The 19,057-nt window shown below is 40.4% G+C and overlaps 1 protein-coding gene across 2 annotated transcripts in view; it reads right to left on the bottom strand.

The window, feature by feature from the left end:
* Positions 1-19,057, bottom strand: part of LOC119725847 (kinesin-like protein KIF21A) — a 63,553-nt gene that overhangs the window by 18,374 nt on the left and 26,122 nt on the right. For both annotated transcript variants that reach the window (XM_038197440.1, XM_038197439.1), the window contains exons 13-21: positions 17,302-17,451; positions 15,761-15,960; positions 14,105-14,299; positions 13,281-13,483; positions 11,654-11,830; positions 10,578-10,832; positions 8,848-9,108; positions 6,221-6,322; positions 5,467-5,681 (exon numbers count right to left, since the gene is read on the bottom strand). In XM_038197440.1, the coding sequence (XP_038053368.1) occupies positions 5,467-5,681; positions 6,221-6,322; positions 8,848-9,108; positions 10,578-10,832; positions 11,654-11,830; positions 13,281-13,483; positions 14,105-14,299; positions 15,761-15,960; positions 17,302-17,451 (1,758 nt within the window). The remainder of the gene's footprint in view (positions 1-5,466; positions 5,682-6,220; positions 6,323-8,847; positions 9,109-10,577; positions 10,833-11,653; positions 11,831-13,280; positions 13,484-14,104; positions 14,300-15,760; positions 15,961-17,301; positions 17,452-19,057) is intronic.

Raw genomic sequence — 19,057 nt, 5'->3', positions numbered from 1 at the left:
ACACCAAAAAAGCAAAATAGTACCCACCTTGTCTGTACAATCCAAGCTTGAAGAAAAAAAAAAAAAAAGTAAAAAAAAAAAAAAAAAAGCCGCGTGGCCGCGTCAATTCCGGAACTTTGGTCTGACCAGAGACCGAATATTTTTTTTTTTTTGGCCTAATGCTGGAAAATTATTTCTTCCCTAAAATGTACTCCACACACAAGTACCCCCTCAACGGTTACAAAGGGAGAGTTGGGGGAGACCACTGGGAGGGACATTTGAATGCACTACCAATGACACCTGACACTCATGTGAAGACGCTATAGGTTTGTGCACATCGACAATAACATTAGTCATGCATACTGTACTTCACATTATGTAAACCGGTACCCACACCCAGTGGCAGCGCCACACTATAACTTTGGGAGCGAGTGAGAGGCAAATACATTTTAGGTTTTTTTTCTTCGGGGGGGGGGGGGGGGGGGGAATCATTCTGCGCTTGGGGGTCGTTGTGCAAAACAATTTATTTATGTATTTACATGTATGTTATACATTTTGTATCACCCCATTTTAGGGCCATTTTCGATGGTTTTCAGTCTTTATTTATTCAGTGATTTTCTTGGGGGGGGGGACTGGGGGGAGGAGGAAGACAATAAGCCATTTGTGAATTAAATCCAGAGTATTATCTGGTGCCCTGACTTGGCACATTTAAAGGGAAGATACAACATTTGCAAACATTACAAAACGAAATGATCAAATTATCACTAAATACCTTGCTGGATTGTTAGGGAATGACAGGCTAAAGCATCCTGTAAATCGTGGCTCCTGGTGTGCTGACATTTTCAAGAAAAATGGTATTTTTCTAACGCTGGTCGGCCGACCAGCGTTGGAGAAAACTGGCTTTTTTTCAAAACTGCTCCTAATTTTTCATAATTAGTTATTCCGTGTTTTCTTTGCAATTGATTACACAACTGTGAAGGGGTACAAGCCTACTAGACTGACTCTCTGCTCTTACAATTCCCAAAAGTCTATAAATTCTCCGTTTCATCTTAAGTGGGGTCTGGGAACCAGACTACAAGAACATGAATGGTTTTCTTGGTTTTTCCAACATCTACAAGTCCAAAATGTGAAACAAGTCACTTTAACAATATTTGCTAACACATACTAATCCTCCAAATCCATTTATTTCTGAAAATTGCAGCAAAAGCAAATGTTGTACATTCCCTTTAATAAACTTTGAATTTTCCAGACCAAAGAGACTGTTGCTATATCATGTGATTCCGGGCAAGCCTTTATGCTACAATGTAGCAACCTCCAAGCTCCGCAATGGTCTGGAGTCTTTAAACCATTCTCACCCATTGTGAACAGTGTACAGTCCAACACCTTTATAACAAGGTCCTTGGGACTTGACAAATTACCTTGTTATAACAGGTACCTTGTATTAACAGTATTGGAAAACAAAGAAAAAACAAAGACTTGGGACCTAAATTTTTGTTTGTTATAAGCAGGACCTTGTATTAACAGTGCTCTTGATACATCATTTGCTTTTGCTGTAATTTTCAGAAATGGATGGAATTGGGGGGTTGGAAATATATAAAGCAAATATAGTTACGCTGACTTTTTTGAGGTTTTGGGCTCGAAAATGCTATAAAAACAAAGAAAAACAATCATTTTCCTGTAGTCTGGTTCCCTGACTCCATATAAGAAGAAACAGAGCAGTTTACATTCATTGGGGAATTGTAAGGTCAGGGAACCAGTCTAGCTGGCTCGTACCCGTTCATAGGTTTGTAATCGATTGCAAACAAGTGCGATGGTCAATTGGGGCCAGTATTTGAAAAAAAGCCAGTTTTTTTCCAACGCTGATCGGCCGATCAGCGTTGGAAATTGATTAAAAAAATACCACTTTTCTTGAAAATGACAGTATACCGGGTGCCATGATTTTACAGGATGCTTTACACTGTCATTCACTAACAGTCCAGCAAGGTATTTCAAAATGATTTGGTAGTTTTATTTTTTGATGTTTGCAAATGTTGTATTTTCCCTTTAAGAGGGTTCGACTGTATTGGTGCTGAGCGTCTCTTATGTAACTATGCAAGAGCTTGCCCTGAAGTACATGTATGTGATATAGCAACAATGTCTTTGGTCTGGAGAATTCAAAGTTAATAACACGTGCCAAGCATTATGAGCAAGTCAGTGTACCAGGTGTTATTCAAATTAAACTCTCAAAGGGTATAGGTTATTCGCAAATGGCTTATGGGGGGGGGGGGGGGGAAACCCCCTTCCCCACTCAGTTGTAATCCATTTCACTTTTTAGTTTTGACGAGAAGGCATCTGACTGCATAGAACATCAGCAGAAGTAGGACAAATAAGGCGATGATGATAACTGAAAACCAACTGTACGTTTTTTTAGTAAAGTCAAAATATTGAATCAAATTTTTAAAGCCAATTTTTAAGATTGTTCAAGTTCAAAGTTTGTCACGCCAAAACGTGATAATGGATGGCGTCATAAAAAGTTGGATTGTGTCAGTCCGGGTCAGTTGAACAGTTCGGATTATGAAATTAGGGGTCAGATCGTTGGAGTAAATAAGAGTAACATAAGATTAACACAGGATTAACATAAGATTAACGCAGGATTAACATACGATTAACACAGGATGAACATAAGATTAACACAGGATCAATGAGGTCATGGTTGGGAATGGGAAAAAACAACCCAGATTTTTTTTTTGGGGGGGGGGGGTTTCGGGATAAAATGAGTCGTTTTTGCAAATGTCGATACCATTGTTGGGCACAGAACCAGAATCAGAAAATGCATGGTGAAAAAAAAAACAGTATCAATTTTATTTTAAATTGAAAATGACAAAATTGTGGGTAAAACAGCAGATGAAAAAAAAAATGTTATCAAATGTTGATACATCAATACATAGATAGCAATGGGATGATAATGTATTAACATTCACATTCAAAACATTGAAATGATTAATTAATGCCATAATGCGTTATTCCCAAATAAGATCAGATTTGCAATGCAAAGACAAGTCAGTACCAAATATGTGAAAGACAAACGCAAGATCAAAACAGGCAACATGATGGCGATTGTTTTATGCCAGGCAGGTTCACATACAGATGTTTGGAAATGTCAACGAACCGTGGAAGTTGAGAATGACAATGGATGAAAATGGCAGAACGATACAACAGACACAATTTGGTGTAGGAAAAGGACAATACAAGTCACAAGAGAATCAGGAAAAGCAAAGGATGGGAAAAGTGAAAAAGAAGCAAAATTAGAAAGATAATATCACAACGTTCAATCTACATGTGCATGTAACGAAAACATACCGGTATATTGGAAGTCATGCAATTTTTGAAAGTTTTGCGCAAATCAGTACATTGAACAAGTAGATGGAGTTACATTACAACGTACACATTCACCAATGATATTTGCATTGGATTGAGAAAAAAAATTAATGCCGAAGTACCAAATTTTGACTACACACACATTTTTGACTGCACTTTACAGTTACCGGTGCATTTAGGGGTGTGTACATGTATGTAAATTCTTGTTCCGTAATTGTGGGGACTTACACTCGTCTGTGCAAGGTATTTGTGGGGACCGAAAATGCTATGGGGACAGCAGAAAGTCCCCATTACTCGGTCCTAATTTGCCTAACAATAAAAAACTTCCCCATAACGCGGTGTATGCCTACCTACATGTACATTTACGGGTAGTACGGGAACCAGGTACCAGATTGACAAAACACGGATCAAAACCCAATAAAGAAACCCAACCCCAAAATTTACTGGTACATCTCAAAAGTTGCTGTTCTTATTTTTCATAAAGATCTGCACGGTAATATTGCCACATTTGTTCGGTGAATACCATGAATACAAGTGTGTACAGCTAGTGAGCTCTACAGCTTTATGGAAAAAGCTGCAAGTTTCACGAGCATCATACACACAAATTATGTTTTGTTTTACCATGTACCTAGCTTTCACTTTGAAAATGACATTCACAACCTTTCTTTTTCATTGTCTGAGAAGTTATTTGTAAAGTTGGATACGGGTTCCAGATCCCATGATACGGGTTCCAGATCCCATGATGATGATACGGGTTCCAGATCCCATGATACGGGTTCCAGATCCCATGATACGAGTTCCAGATCCCATGATACGGGTTCCAGATCCCTGATACGGGTTCCAGATCCCATGATACAGGTTCCAGATCCCTGATACGGGTTCCAGATCCCATGATACGGGTTCCAGATCCCATGATACGGGTTCCAGATCCCAAGATACGGGTTCCAGATCCCATGATACGGGTTCCAGATCCCATGATACGGGTTCCAGATCCCTGATACGGGTTCCAGATCCCATGATACGGGTTCCAGATCCCTGACTTCCACGGTCGGGTACTCGGGTACCCAGTTCCAATGCACAGCCCTGGTTTATTTATATTTATGTATATTATTTCCTTGTTGGAACATTTTATCACACCATGAAAAATGAACAAACAAAGAAGGCACCAAAACAAAGCTTACAAGAAAAGAGCCAGTGGATACATACAAGATACATACCACACAAACTGTGAGAAAGAGAATGTGATACTGAAAAAACAATATATAAACAGACATAAAAGTGGCTTTATTAGAAGAGACAGTACAATGTATACATGAACATGTATGGTAGCACCCTTTAAGAACAATGATATAGACACACATGTAGAAATGAAAAGCTTGATTGGTACTAACAGAACAGTATGTGGAAGGTGGTACAAAATTGAAATAGAGTTTATTTCATTTCAACATTCATTTCAAAAGTCATTCAACTTTGGATTATTCAAAACCCTCTCTGTGATCTGCTTACAAAAGTTGGGTTTTGTTTAAATCTCAAATCCATTTGGGAGAACAAATGGTGCTCAACTTGAAATGAACTTTTGTTATAATTCAACTGAAGCCAGAAACTGGGAAATAGTTGGTTGATTTTGTGCACATCTGTGACCTACTGAGGCAAAATGAGGAATGTCCCCCAAAATCTTGTTTTGAGCGATCAACGCCTGAAAGTCAAATACTACAAAAATCATGACAAACTTGATATTAATTGTTGGTTTTTTTGAGTAGCCAAGGTATCCAAGATTCACACTATGCATTTTGTTCGGGAAAAAAATACCAAAGTAAGAGGAAAAACTGAAGAACGTTTTTCACTGCCGTTGGTGGCACAGTGCGTGTCTTTTTTTTTTTCAAAGCCATTTTTCTCGAAATGAGGGTAGCGAAACTTGGCAGAACACTGTTAAAGTTCCTGTGTCATATCTTTCAAATAAATTAAGCTACAGAAATGAATTTGGTATCATTTGAATATACGGAGGAAATCCAGTATATGAACCACATTAATGGGGCTATGCGCAATGGGCTACCAGTAATTCCCAATAAAAGGAGAATATTGCCTGCTATTGGGGTGCCCCTGTTTTTTCTTTCATGAAAATCAACTGACCTGGATTCGACAGGGGAGGGCGCCCTTGAGCTCTCGGCACTACTGCTGCTCTCCGGCTCTGGGTGCATATACAGGCCGTCAAACTCCACGTCCAGGTCCTGACCTGACAGAACATGCTGCAGCAACTGCTGCTGTAGGAAGCTATTCTGCTCCTCCTGGTGAAGTTTGGCTTCCAACTCCTTGACTTGGGATTCCTTCTGAGAGGCATGCTGGCCCTGGAGAGCAGAGGAAAGGTACCCGACTAGAGTCATTTCTGAAACTACGGTTTCCTCTCCAGAATGGGATTCAGGTTGCAAGCTTCGTGTTTTCAAGTCTCTGCCTTTGCAGAGTTAAGCTCAAAGTGCTCATTTTATGCTACAGGAGCATCCAATGATGTATAACAGAGCCATATTTGGGGTCATTTCATTAATGTTCGAGCTTAAAAAGCTACGAATGGTTTTTGGACCCCAGATGAAGCCAATGCTAGAGGCTAATGCCAAAGTTTCAAAAATGGCCTAGGTGAGTCAACATCTTACTATAATAATTCCAGGAATCTCTGTGTGTCTGTCTGCATTTCGATTATCTTGATGTATTCAGCCTCCCAAAAGTTCAATATGCCCCTCCAATTTTTCTCCTTAACCCATGGATGTTGCATTATTGATAGTAATTTGTACGAAGTGTTCCAGCATGTATTAGCACCCTGTAAGTAGCATTCAAAATGTACGGTACATGTGTAAGCCCCTCCAATTTTCTCCTTGTAACCAATGTTTTCTACCTTATTGATAGTCAGTTGGAGGAAGTGTTCCAGCATGTACTTAGCCTCCTGCAAGCAGCAAGTGTCAATGACGGCAGCGGCATCACCAGCATCCACCTCATCCTGTTGGTTAGAAAATCAAAGAGTGGCTTGTTTTAGAGACTAATGTTGTACATGTGTTTATATGCAGACTTAAAAAACTGAATGATGTACATCGTAGTACCAATCAAAACGCTGTGGTTTAAAATTAAAACAGCCGATGCGTACTTTGGGTGTACACGTGTGAACAAGTGCGTAAAAAAGTGCTAAAAACGCGCCATCTTCCAGTATTGTTTGTTCACTGGAGTCCATATTACATTTCCATGTAAGCAAAGGACAAAATCTTTCAAATGGATAATTGATTATTTGTGAGACTTTCTGGCAAAATGAGACACAACTTGGCAGAGGTTGAAATGAGAGTTTGTCGATGTAGGAAAGAGAATAAAATTCTCTTTACAATACTGTCCGTTGCACTTCAATCGGACATTCTGTTGGCAAGTTATGGCTGTTGTTAAAATTTTGCATTTATTGAAATGTCCAAAGTCCAAAAAGTACGTTGTAAAATACAGAGAAAAAGGTCTTCCAAGTTTTGAGTTATGTGTTGTAGTGGTTAATATGAACAAGGCCTATTTTGTATCCTTAAAAACATGTTTTCAGGATTTTTATAGAATTTCTTTACAAAAAGGGTAAGTAGACATACAATGTATCAGAGATTACAAATTTGAAAATAAAAAAAAACATTGCCACCTAGATTTTTTTTACATTTTTCTCCACTATGGCCTATGCCCAGTTCTGTCTTATTTTGCCAGAACGCCTCACATTTGACATTGAATTTGCAGAACATACACAAATTGTGCATTCATGATGTTTATAAACATTCCTTCAACAAACACACTTTGATACATGTACCTACATGTACATGTATATTCAAAACTTGCAAACAAAAATCGACTAGTCTAATCAAAGAAAACGTTCTTTACGAGCAATGAAATCATTTAGACGAATTAAGCATGCAACGTATGATACAGTTCACACTCCACAGAAAAATAAAGTACATTTAATACTTCACTGGCCAAAGTAGCCAAAAAATGATGAGAACAAAAATCAAATAATCTGAGGGCAAGCAACGCTAAACATTGAATGCGGTTGTACTGGGTTGGCAAATAGGCACCACGGTTTTCACTCATGAAGATACGGACAGGAAAACTAAAATCAAACTGATTGGGAAATAAGTGAGATTTTGTACACATCTAAAAACATACATGTGTGTAAAAAGCAACGTGATACCGTGGTTCACACAGAAATAAAATCTATCAAACACATTTTAATGTTTGAAAAAAAAACTCGTTTTCACATACCCATGTTCCCTCCTGTGGTGAAACAAATAATCAAATAATGAAAGAAATTAATAGAGTTTAAAAAAAACCTGACTATTTATAAATTATTTCAGTATAACAAATTCACTTACATGTAGCATATGATATCAGATTGACCCTAAAAACCTGTTTACAATCAAATTAACCACATGCGGAAACTTGCTACTCTGTTTGAATTTGTTATGGTGTTTTTGACTCATTTCTGCATTAAAAAAATCAATATTTTGATCACATGCTACTTCTCAAAACTGATCGCAAACGCTCTCTCAAGTAAACCTCAATATATTTGGGCACACGTCCGCTGACTTTGCATTACTATAATAAGACTCCTCTATATGATTTATTTAGTAGGACCATGACAAAGGCACAGGAGTCATGACTACCTCATTATTAAGTGTTTGCGAATGTTCGCCCGTTGCTAGGGGCAAGCCAGTATGCAAACTTCGCGGAGCTACTCGTCCATGCGTGGTTAAACCACGCATGGACGAGTAGCTCCGCGAAGTTTGCATACTGGCTTGCCCTTAGCAACGGGCGAACATTCGCAAACACTTTGCGAAGTTATTTTGAAGCCAAGCCGAAAATTCCATGACTTTAAATATTACCTTTCCTTTCATGACTTCCTTGAAATATCCCTTACATTCCATAATCTGTTCCTAAACATAGTCCTTATGGCATTCTTTTTATCTGTCTCATGTTTCCCTGCACCTTAACTTTCCTTCAATATTAGCCTGGCATTCCGTAATCTGTTCTGGCACATATTCAATACTGGCATTCATTCTATCCATTGGAATTCGTAATTCCTTACCTTTCCTTCCATGACTTCCATGATATTAGCCTGGCATTCCGTAATCTGTTCCTGAACATATTCAATAATGGCATTCATTCTATCCATTGGAATTCGTAATTCCTTACCTTTCATTCCATGACTTCCATGATATTATCCTGGCATCCCGTAATCTGTTCCTGCACATATTCAATACTGGCATTCATTCTATCCATTGGAATTCGTAATTCCTTACCTTTCCTTCCATGACTTCCATGATATTAGCCTGGCATTCTGTAATCTGTTCCTGCACATATTCAATACTGGCATTCATTCTATCCATTGGAATTTGAAATTCCTTACCTTTCCTTCCATAACTTCCATGATATTAGCCTGGCATTCTGTAATCTGTTCCTGCACATATTCAATACTGGCATTCATTCTATCCATTGGAATTTGAAATTCCTTACCTTTCCTTCCATGACTTCCATGATATTAGCCTGGCACTCCGTAATCTGTTCCTGCACATATTCAATATTGGCGTTCATTCCGTCTATCTGGTCGTTCAGCTCTGTGATCGTTGCGGCATCCTTTCCGGCTCGGATGGCCTCGTCTCGTCGGCGGAAGGTCTTTTCCCGTTTCTTGCTGAGTCTCTGTCGGTGGTGAAGGTAGCGTTCCATGTCGCGCTCCATGTGGGTTATTGTCTGGCGTCGGTTCACTATGTCTGTCACCTGAATAAATACATGTACATTATATACAAAGGGTACTCAACACTGTCAATCATGTACGGTATATACGTAGACAGCTGATTTCAATAACAAGGGATTGATTTTGTCATAGTTCATTTGAAACGCTTTTGACTTGACTCGAGACTGATGGACCTGTGATGACTTACCATGGACTTGTGAGGACTTGTGTGGACTTGTGATGGACTTTTGAGGATTTGTGAGGACTTCTGATGGACTTGTAGGACTTGTGAGGACTTCTGATGGACTTGTAGGACTTGTGAGGACTTTTGATGGACTCGTGAGGACTTTTGTGATGGACTTATGAGCACTTGTAATGGGCTTGTGAGGATTTGTGTGCTGGTCTTGTAAGGACTTGTGGACTTGTGAGGACTTGTAATGAACTTGTGATGGACTTGCCATGGACTTGTGAGTACTTGTGATGGACTGTTGAGGACTTGGATTTGTGAGGACTTCTGATGGACTTGAAGGACTTGTGAGGACTTTTGATGGACTCGTGAGGACGTGTGATGGACTTGTAATGACTTGTGATGGATTCGTGGGGTCTTTTGATGAACTTATGAGCACTTGTGATGGGCTTGTGAGGATTTGTGTGCTGGTCTTGTAAGGACATGTGGACTTGTATACTTGTAAGGACTTGTGAGGACTTGTAATGAACTTGTGAGGTTCTCTGATGAACTTGTGTGGACTTTTAGATGGACCTGTGAGGACTTGAGTCGACTTGTGATAGACTCGACTTCAAAACTGCAAGCTTGCTCAAGCCAATGACTTGCTTACAGCTTTTTACCAATTATTTGACTTTTAGGAAGATCATAAAAGAACTTCACTTTTAAAGCTATAGTCCATCATTTGCAGCTATCCGAAAAGTGGCTGGCGTCATTATTGTTGAAAAACATACTTGGTTGAAAGATAGTAAGGGGACTAAACTCCCTGTGAAATTATTCTTTCTGGCAAGCTGTCATTTTGAAGTAATCAACAAAAGAATGCCTTTCCAACGGTGCTTCTTAAGACGCACCGTAGGAAAATTTAAATTAGTAGTTCTTTTTGTTATTGGGCGAAGCGCGCGCAATCATTGGCACGACACACACACGCGCGCGGCTGCTATAACTCGTCGGATCGCTGCGCAACATCGCGTAGCTGCAATCGGCTCAGCGAGAACGTGTCTCGGACGCTGAATTCAGGCGCAATTCAAAACATGATTCAGCAACTTTTGATTTGAAATTGAGATCCTAGAATGTTGTTTTTCTCGGAATACACAGCTGAAGCTGAGCTGAAACTTCATTAGGTTAGTTGTTCAGTACCCTTCTTTAGATTTTGAGCACTTTCGTTGCTTCAAACGAACAAAATGCACAAATTACAAATGATGGACTATAGCTTAAAGAAAAGAGAAATATTTGCAAGAAAAATAAATAACATCTCAGAACAAATCAGGAAGCACAAGTTGAGCCTGTTACCCTTCTGTCAATCTGCATCCATTTCTGCTTTGCAGCCTTGGAGGAATATTCACTGGTGCCTTTCCGCTCGTGCCGTCTCTTCTGCGTCGCGGCGCTCAGCGGATGTTTTCGCCTTGCGGCCGTGACGGCCTGCAGCGAAGTTGCCGGTCCGTTAGTTTTGGCATCTTGGTGTTGCTGGGAATGGATGCGACGACTTGTGACGCGCCCGGCTACTTTGTCAGACATGGGCTTGGACTGCTTGCGAAGATGATTAACCTAGAAAAACGAGTCATAGGACGAAATCATTTTCAGACATAACCTACCAAGTCACCACGGCTACAATTGAGTAACTTGAGTTTTTATGAATCCTGTGGAATTGAAATCAATAGGAACAGTCAATATTTCCATGTAAATAATATCTGCATGTATTAAGATAAAACTCAGCTATCCACTGAAGTTCAATGTAATCTCCATGTATAATAGTTTTGAATATGCATGAGTGTAAAAATGAAATCTCCATGTTACATGTAACTCTTGAATATGCATGAATGCAACAATGCTTCTACATGTCATATCCTGAGGTTTATTTCTCTCTTTTTTTGCCTCCTACATGTATTGTCTTTAGCACATGAAAATCTCCCCACTAGCTTGTAAGTATTCATTAATACTGTCTCAAACCTATCGGTAGCTAATGAATATGCATGAATATTCCAATACCTATCTCCTCCTACCAAGCATCCTGTTGTCTTTAGAGCTAACCAATAAAATGTCCACATTAGCTCATGAATATGCATGAAGTGTACAAATACCTCTTCCCTTTCCAGATCTTTAATCTTCTGGACTGACCAATGAAAGTGCCCGATGTAATTCATGAATATTTACGAAGAGTAACAATAAGTCTTCCTGCCTTCAGCTCAATTAGTTTCTACACTGACCAATTCAATATCCAAACTAGGTCATGAATATGTATATAAGAATTCCCATTTCCTGGCTTCTGACCATTTTATACAGTTTGCTCTCCTATTGTCTTGAGCACTGACCAATTCAATCTGTTTTAGATCATGAATATTCATGAGTATGTAAAAGTGAAACAGTACCTCTTCCTGTCTTCTCTTGAGGACTATTTCCTTTTGCTTAGCCTCAGCTTCCAGGGACTTGATTCTGGTTTCATGCTTGAGCGATTCTTTCTTCAATTTCTGGATGGCTCGGCTACTGGCGACGTCTTTTTGTCTGGATCTCTGCTGCTCCTCACGGATCTGTTTCATCAGTTTGACCTATGACATGGAGAGGATCAAAGGTCAAGTCCGTGGACTGTCAAGGTTTTTCCCACAATTGGAGTCACATAATCTACAGACTCCATGCCCGAGTACCCCAACGGTTGCAAAGATAAAGTTAGGAGGATTAACTTGGAGGACTCTTGACCGCAATTCCCGTGGCGCCTGATGCTCACACGATGATGCAACGGGTTTGTGTATGTTTAGAATGCAAAGGTCAAGAGTACCTACCCACACAAACCAACTACAGCGTTTAGCGTCATCTGCTGTTCATGCACGGAGTCCATTGACCTCTCTTTTGTTCACCAACATTAAGCACTGTTTTATGTAGGCCACTCGATGAAGTACAGCACATTATCTCGATGAAGAACAGTGTAATTCAAGTCAAAGGTGATTCTGCATAAAATCGCTGACGCGATGTTCCGCTATGTTACATGAACGCCCATTCTGCTCGTAATTAATTAACGCGCGACCGTCAGGCGACCGTCTCCATGCGCCTTTGATGAGTGTTCAATAATCCCTTAGTACCCATATCAGTTTGCACATGCGCATTGAAATATTGAACTGGCATAGAGTTTGAATATAGTTGGCAACAATCCAATGACAACATCCTTAACCCCAACAGAACTCAACCCATCAAACCCCAACGGCATGTTTTGTTGGAATCTGTCAAGATGGGTACAGTACCCCTAAACTGACATTCTTTTGCATTGGGTTGGCACACCTCCAGAATCAAAGTCAGAAATATGTGTGTGCAGTTTCCCATATGTACATACCTAGTACATCATGCTTGGGAGTTAGGGTTAACCTGCAATTGTTTGGTTCATGAGAAGCCGACACGGTGCCAAATGACTCCCTGTTCACTCTACATGTAAATAACCCCTGGTCCTACCAGGCTTATTGACATTATATGGGCTATACCAAATCAATTTGTTTTTAGTTGACACTTGCTACATGCTAAGTCCAGACAGGCTAACCAAACTTTTAGTATTTTTCACATCCTGAAAATAATTTGGTTCCGGATTGCCAGTCAAAAAAAGTGTTAAGCCAAACCACCCTGCATGTTGCTCACTGTACCCCTCACAGCCCCCCTCCCCTAAGCTAATAGCTTTCTGTAGTTTTATGAATTCCTCAGGGAACAAATACAATTTTCATGATTTAATATAAAGTAGAACAGGGGCCAATTTCATAGAGCTGCTTAAGTACAAAATTTGCTTAAGCACAAAAACGTCTTGCTTAATAAAATCAGGTTACCGGCCAAAACTCCATGCGATTGTTATGCTAAGTAAACAACAGCTAAATACCAGTCACAAGCAATGTACATCACATGGAGTTTTGGCCGGTAACCTAATTTTACTAAGCAATGTTTTTTCGTGCTTAAGCAAATTTTCTGCTTAAGCAGCTCTATGAAATTGGGCCCTGGTGCTAATGGTAAAGTAAGCACACCTACCTTTGTCTCCTTCATTTTACTAAGGTCAGAGGTCAGCGTCTTCATCTGACGCTCGAACTGCGACTTGTTCTTCAGTAGTTTGGAGTGCTCCTTGGAGGCCTTCTGCATTCGTTCCTTCTCGCTCGTCAGCTTCTTGAGTTTGATCTCAAACTCCTTGCGGATCTTCTCGGCTTTCTCTTGTGTTCTTGTTTCAGTCAGAGAGCCTGAAATGCGCAAGGTTTATTCTCCAAATTATCAGAGGTCATTGCATTAACCCTTTCAGTACCATGGACGAATTTTGTCGACAAGGAAACCACGCACTGAGCTACCTCACAGATTTATTCACTACTTTTCAGAAAGGCAGCATGTTGGTGCGTTTCGCTGCCCATACAAGAACCATATACCAGCTGAAAGAGTGTTTTCGGATGGTTCTAATAGTGTAGTTTACTCGTGGTGTTACCATGGCAAAAATTAAAGAAATTTACTTCAGAAGTATCCACTCAGAATTCTGAGGTATGGAGTGCCATTTGGCGATGTTGTGAAATGGCTTGCAGTTTGATAAATGGGACCAGGTCAACAAACAGACATAACATTCTTATTTTTGCACATATGGACTTGATTTTTACATCACATAAAAGAGTACAGTTTTAAGGAACAAGCTTCACACACAACACCTTTGATTTTAATCACTCCTTGGCAGTGACAACCTGGGTTGAAAAAGAGACTTTTCGACTCTTGGTCAATTTTGCACGCTCTAGTGATTTCCGCATGACTGAGCAAACAATTTGGTCCTGGGGAGAGCCAAGTCAACAAATAATGTGGTAAGGAAAGGGATAAAGGCTTACCCATATTTGCCAGTATCTTGTCTCTCTCCATTTCCGTCCCTCGTATCTTGTCTTGTAGCGTCATCATTTTCTCCTCGTACTGCGCCTTCAGGGTGTGCAGTCGGCGCTGGCTTGTCTCCAGTTCTTCAATCAGACGTTGTTTGATGTTGATCTCGCAGGCGAGGTCCGCGAGATCCCCTTGAAGCTGGGATTGTGCTGCAGAGAAGATGGCAAAAGAAGGTACGTTAGCCCCAACTTTCCCAAATCCACTAAACCCTTCGTAGCATGATAAGTGGAGGATTTTGAAGGATCGACGCTGTATGGCAAATATGTGTGGGTTTTTTTGGAGTCACTTGAGGTCCTTTGTGTCACTTGCGGTCTTGGGCCGGACCTTGTGATGTTTATGCTCAGCCGTGCATAAATTTAGACCTAGATTATACTCATAGCTGCCAACTTTTCAAAATCCCAATTAGTAATCAACCCGCGCGGTCATTTTCAACTGCTCGTTTTATCAAAAGGTTTACCAACATCGAGTACAGGCACATGGTTTACATGTACACATATATGTGCATACCCTTCTTGTTGTGAATAATAATGTACTGTAGGCCAAAAGATAATATTAGAAAAAAAAAATTTAAATTGAGTTTGTTTTAATGTCTGTATTTGTTTGTTGAAGTCAAATAAATAATAACAATAATAACATGTGCGCATATTTTTTTGAGATGCATGCTATCGATGTGGAGTTTCGAGTTTGTATCAATGTTTTTACACACATTGATTTAGGGCCACCGTATTGCAATAGAAATATCCCGGCAACATACCTTGCAAACGCATGCTGATTTATCTTTTCTGGACGTTGTGACAAACTCAAACTCTATTACCAATTATTCCAACCATACTCTTATTAAATTCCATGATTAAAATCTCGCACTGATGGGTCTCATCCCGGCAATAAGTGACCGAATGTGGTCACGATCGTCACTGAAAAGTACTCACATACAGTACACACAACCACACATCCACGAGATTCACACAAATGACACATCATTGAAAAATAGTTTGAGTCTGGTCCTCAAGTACTCCACTGCGCACACTGCATTGATGTCTATCAGGTGCTTGACTGCATTCTTATTAGACTTGTCACCAGTCCATCCATTATCGCGACATTTCGCCATAAGTTTTCGGTCAAAAACGATACTTTACAAGTTTGTTTTTTTTCGTTAGGTAGAAAATGGGAAATTCATAATGTTTTAGTGGCAAATCGTATTTTCGTAATTTAACAAACAATTCGTAATAATTACGAAAAATTTGTAACAGTTGGCAGCTATGTATACTTGAAATCCTCCGCACTGCTCCAGGATGTCACTGGCTCTGCCTCAACATATTGACAGTGATTGCTGGATGATTTTGCAGGATTGAGGCAGTGGTCACCCCTCCAAGGACCACATTCAAGAAATAACGGATGATTTTGGAGCCTTGAGGTTGTATGCAATTTGTGAACAATTCCTAAGTGTTTGCCGATACAGTGCGAGAAAGGTTTGTCAATCCTATGTACATGTACATTTTAATAAATAGCCCTCCAATCCCCTAGTTTAATACTGCTGTCAAGCTGACAATAGTTGTGCCATGTGTGAATTTGCAAAGGAGGTTTTCCTGGAACTTCAGACAAATTCTTACCTGTTTCATCTTCATCTTCTGAATCACTATCGCTACTTTCCTTGTCATCTTCATCTAACTCATCATCATCCTCATCACCGTCTTCCTCTCCACCGTCCTCGTCAACATCTTCATCTCTCTCCAGCTTCTCAGTCGTTCCGTCTTCTTTCTCTGCTGCATCCTCTTTCTCATCTGCTGATTCGTTTTCTCTGTCAGAGTGGCTGTAGTGACAAGAATTAAAAATACAAGCATAAAGGGTCTGTGCGATGAATTTATATAGGAACCAATTTTGTGCAACTTTCTACTCCCCTTAACCGTCTTAAATTTTTGACATCCCTTATTAATAATTTTAGTGAAAAGTACTCTTTATTTCAAACATTTCATATTTTTCAAGCTTTTCCGGACAACTGAGGGCGCTGCTGCTGTGATGTCATTTCAGGAAGACACTGTTCTGGTCTGGTTTTTCTGTTCAAATTGTGAGCCCAAATTTTGCTCATTGAAAACATTTGTGAGAAAGGTTTGCTCATTGGCTTACTGCAATGTACTGACACAACGAATCACCAAAGAAAAGGAACATTATGGCTGTCCAACCCATGTGCGATGGTACGTGGGTTCCAACTTACACGGGGAACATAGTGCTTGTGTTCTTGGGCAAGACACTTTATAACAATTGCCCTCTCCACCAAGGAGTTAGACTTGGTGCCAAGGCGGTGATTGTTTCATGTACAGTTACTGGCTCCACGCATGCAAAATATCGTTGCAATGCGCGCAGTCTGGTTCCACGACCAAACGATGCCGACTATTTCTGATCAATTTATACCAACTTGGTGAAAATTTTTTTTTAATTATGTACACAACATATGGGAGCATTTTGAATCGCTAGCGAACTCTATGCGAGCACTCTGATTGGTTCAAATTCCCTAGGCCGCCATGGAAGATCATTCTCATTACTTCGAGGGCTTGTACTTTGTGTTGTGTAACATTACAAAATTCATTATAGGGCATACATGACTCAAATAAATCAAGTTATCACAATGACACATTTTATTTCTATACACAATTGACCTAGGTGAGTGTTTTGGTCGTTAAAACGTCGTCTGATCTGCAACTGCAAACATGCCCCTGATGTATTGAGAAGAACTGCCCATATAACAGAATGAATGAGTCCTCATTTACATAGCGGTCCGTGATTAGATCTCAACGCAAAAATGCACTGCATATGTATTGCGCTGCTTGCATATATGATTAACATTGAGAGAACGTAATTGTCAAGTTGTTAGATTTGTCGCAACCCGGCTGATTACGTGCTGGTCTTATACCACCCGCGCCAATGGAGTTCGACTGAAGTTCACAGACAAAATATGACTATCTAACGACTTGCCATCAAGTCTAGCACCTGTGGAGGAGATACCATATGGCAAAGATCTTGGGTTGCTGCAGAGAAACTCATCTCATGGCCTGATGAACAGGGGTAATAAATGTGAAGCACTTTGAGACTGTTGCTAAATTTGTGTTATTTGAGTAGCACCATGAAACTGCCGGTCTTTAGACATACAATGTACCTGTGTAATCTAGATTTGCTCCGCGTTTCCTTGGAGGCCTCCTTGGAGGCTTCCACCAGGCGTAACTTCTCCTGGTCATGCACAACCTGCTTCCTGGCTTCAGCCAGGATGGACGCCACTCGACTGTTCTCTGGAATTTCTGCCTCGATGCTGAAAAGAACAGAACAGGAGTGTTGTAGTTTTAGTACTTGTGATGCATGGCAGTCAATCACAAGTCAATCACAAGTCATCCAGTCCCACGTTGACTTAACGCTCCTATAGATGCAAACATACATACTGTGCCAAAAAGTCCTTTCAGTTAAAAACTTACAAGTGACTGCAAGTTCTCAACAGTTAAAACCCTAACCCTGCTGAATCCAACAGGATCCAACTACGGGGTAGGTCATGATGGAACCTGTTGGATTGAACAGTAAACCCCTTATGGACATGTACATTCCTGATGCAAAATGTTGGATTCAGCAGGCAACTGAACCGCATTATAACACCATCTTGGACTCCGTTGGATTCAACAGACAACTGAAAATACCGGTAAAGCAGGGTTGATTGAGCAGGAAACTCCGGGTGGACTCTGTTGGATTGAGCAGGGTAGTCCCGAGGAACTACAAATGTACTAGGCGGTTAGGGTTAGGAATTCCCAGCCTACAAAATGTACATAAAGCAGGATTCACGGGCTGGGACTGTTTAAGCTTGATACAGCTATGCTTTGACTTTGGGTGATAAAACAGCTGTGATGACCACATGTAAAACTTGCCTGCTATGTCTGTTGACCCAGTTTGACAAGTCACAGTGCTTGCCTGACACATGATCTGACTGCTGGTCACTAACATTTGTTGAAAGTATACATGTAGCAGGGGAAGTGGAAGTGAATTTTGACTGTCTGTGACTGTTTAAATAGCAGGACGATTAACCCTAACCCTGCTGAATCCAACAGGATCCTTCTATGTCACATACCCGATGGAGCCTGTTGGATTGAGCAGTTAACCCCTTGTGTACATTCCTCATGCAAAATGTTGGATTCAGCAGGCAACTGAACCGCATTACAATGCCATGTTGGACTCTGTTGGATTCAACAGACAACTGAAAATGAGGCATAGTGGATTGAGCAGGAAACTCTGGTTGGACTCTGTTGGATTGAGCAGGGTAGTCCCGAGGAACTACAAATGTACTAGGGGGTTAGGGTTAGGAATTCCCAGCCTACAAAATGTTCATAAAGCAGGATTCACGGGCTGTGACTGTTTAAGCTTGAAACAGCTATGCTTTGACTTTGGGTGATAAAACAGCTGCGACCACATGTAAAACTTGCCTGCTATGTCTGTTGACCCAGTTTGACAAGTCACAGTGCTTGCTCGACACATGATCTGACTGCTGGTGACTAGCCTTTGTTGCAAGTATACACATGTCTGGCAATTTCAACGCGGCCAACCCAGGCCAGCAGTCAAAATCGATCAGGTGACTGTTTTTAACAGTTGAGTGCTCCCTGCCTTCATAAAGCAGGGTTGACTGGCTGTGATTTTTATGAAACCTAAACAGGAGTGTGCATGGGAACCAGGTACCTACAATGTAAGAACCCGACTGCTGATGTCAGGAACCGGTTCCAGATTATGGGATCGGGTTAACTTTACAAAATACTTAACTTCTAAGAAGTGCAAAAAGAAAGGTTCTGAATACCGATTGTGGGAAATAACAAAATGAAAACCTACATGGAAAACCAAAACAGTTTTCCAGTTTAATGTGCATTTAACGTGCGACAGATGAA

Source organism: Patiria miniata, unplaced genomic scaffold, assembly GCF_015706575.1.
Source record: "Patiria miniata isolate m_02_andy unplaced genomic scaffold, ASM1570657v1 HiC_scaffold_19, whole genome shotgun sequence".
NCBI classification, from domain to species: Eukaryota; Metazoa; Echinodermata; class Asteroidea; order Valvatida; family Asterinidae; genus Patiria; species Patiria miniata.
Note: the sequence above shows the minus strand (reverse complement) of the source record. Positions and strands in the feature narration are given on the sequence as shown.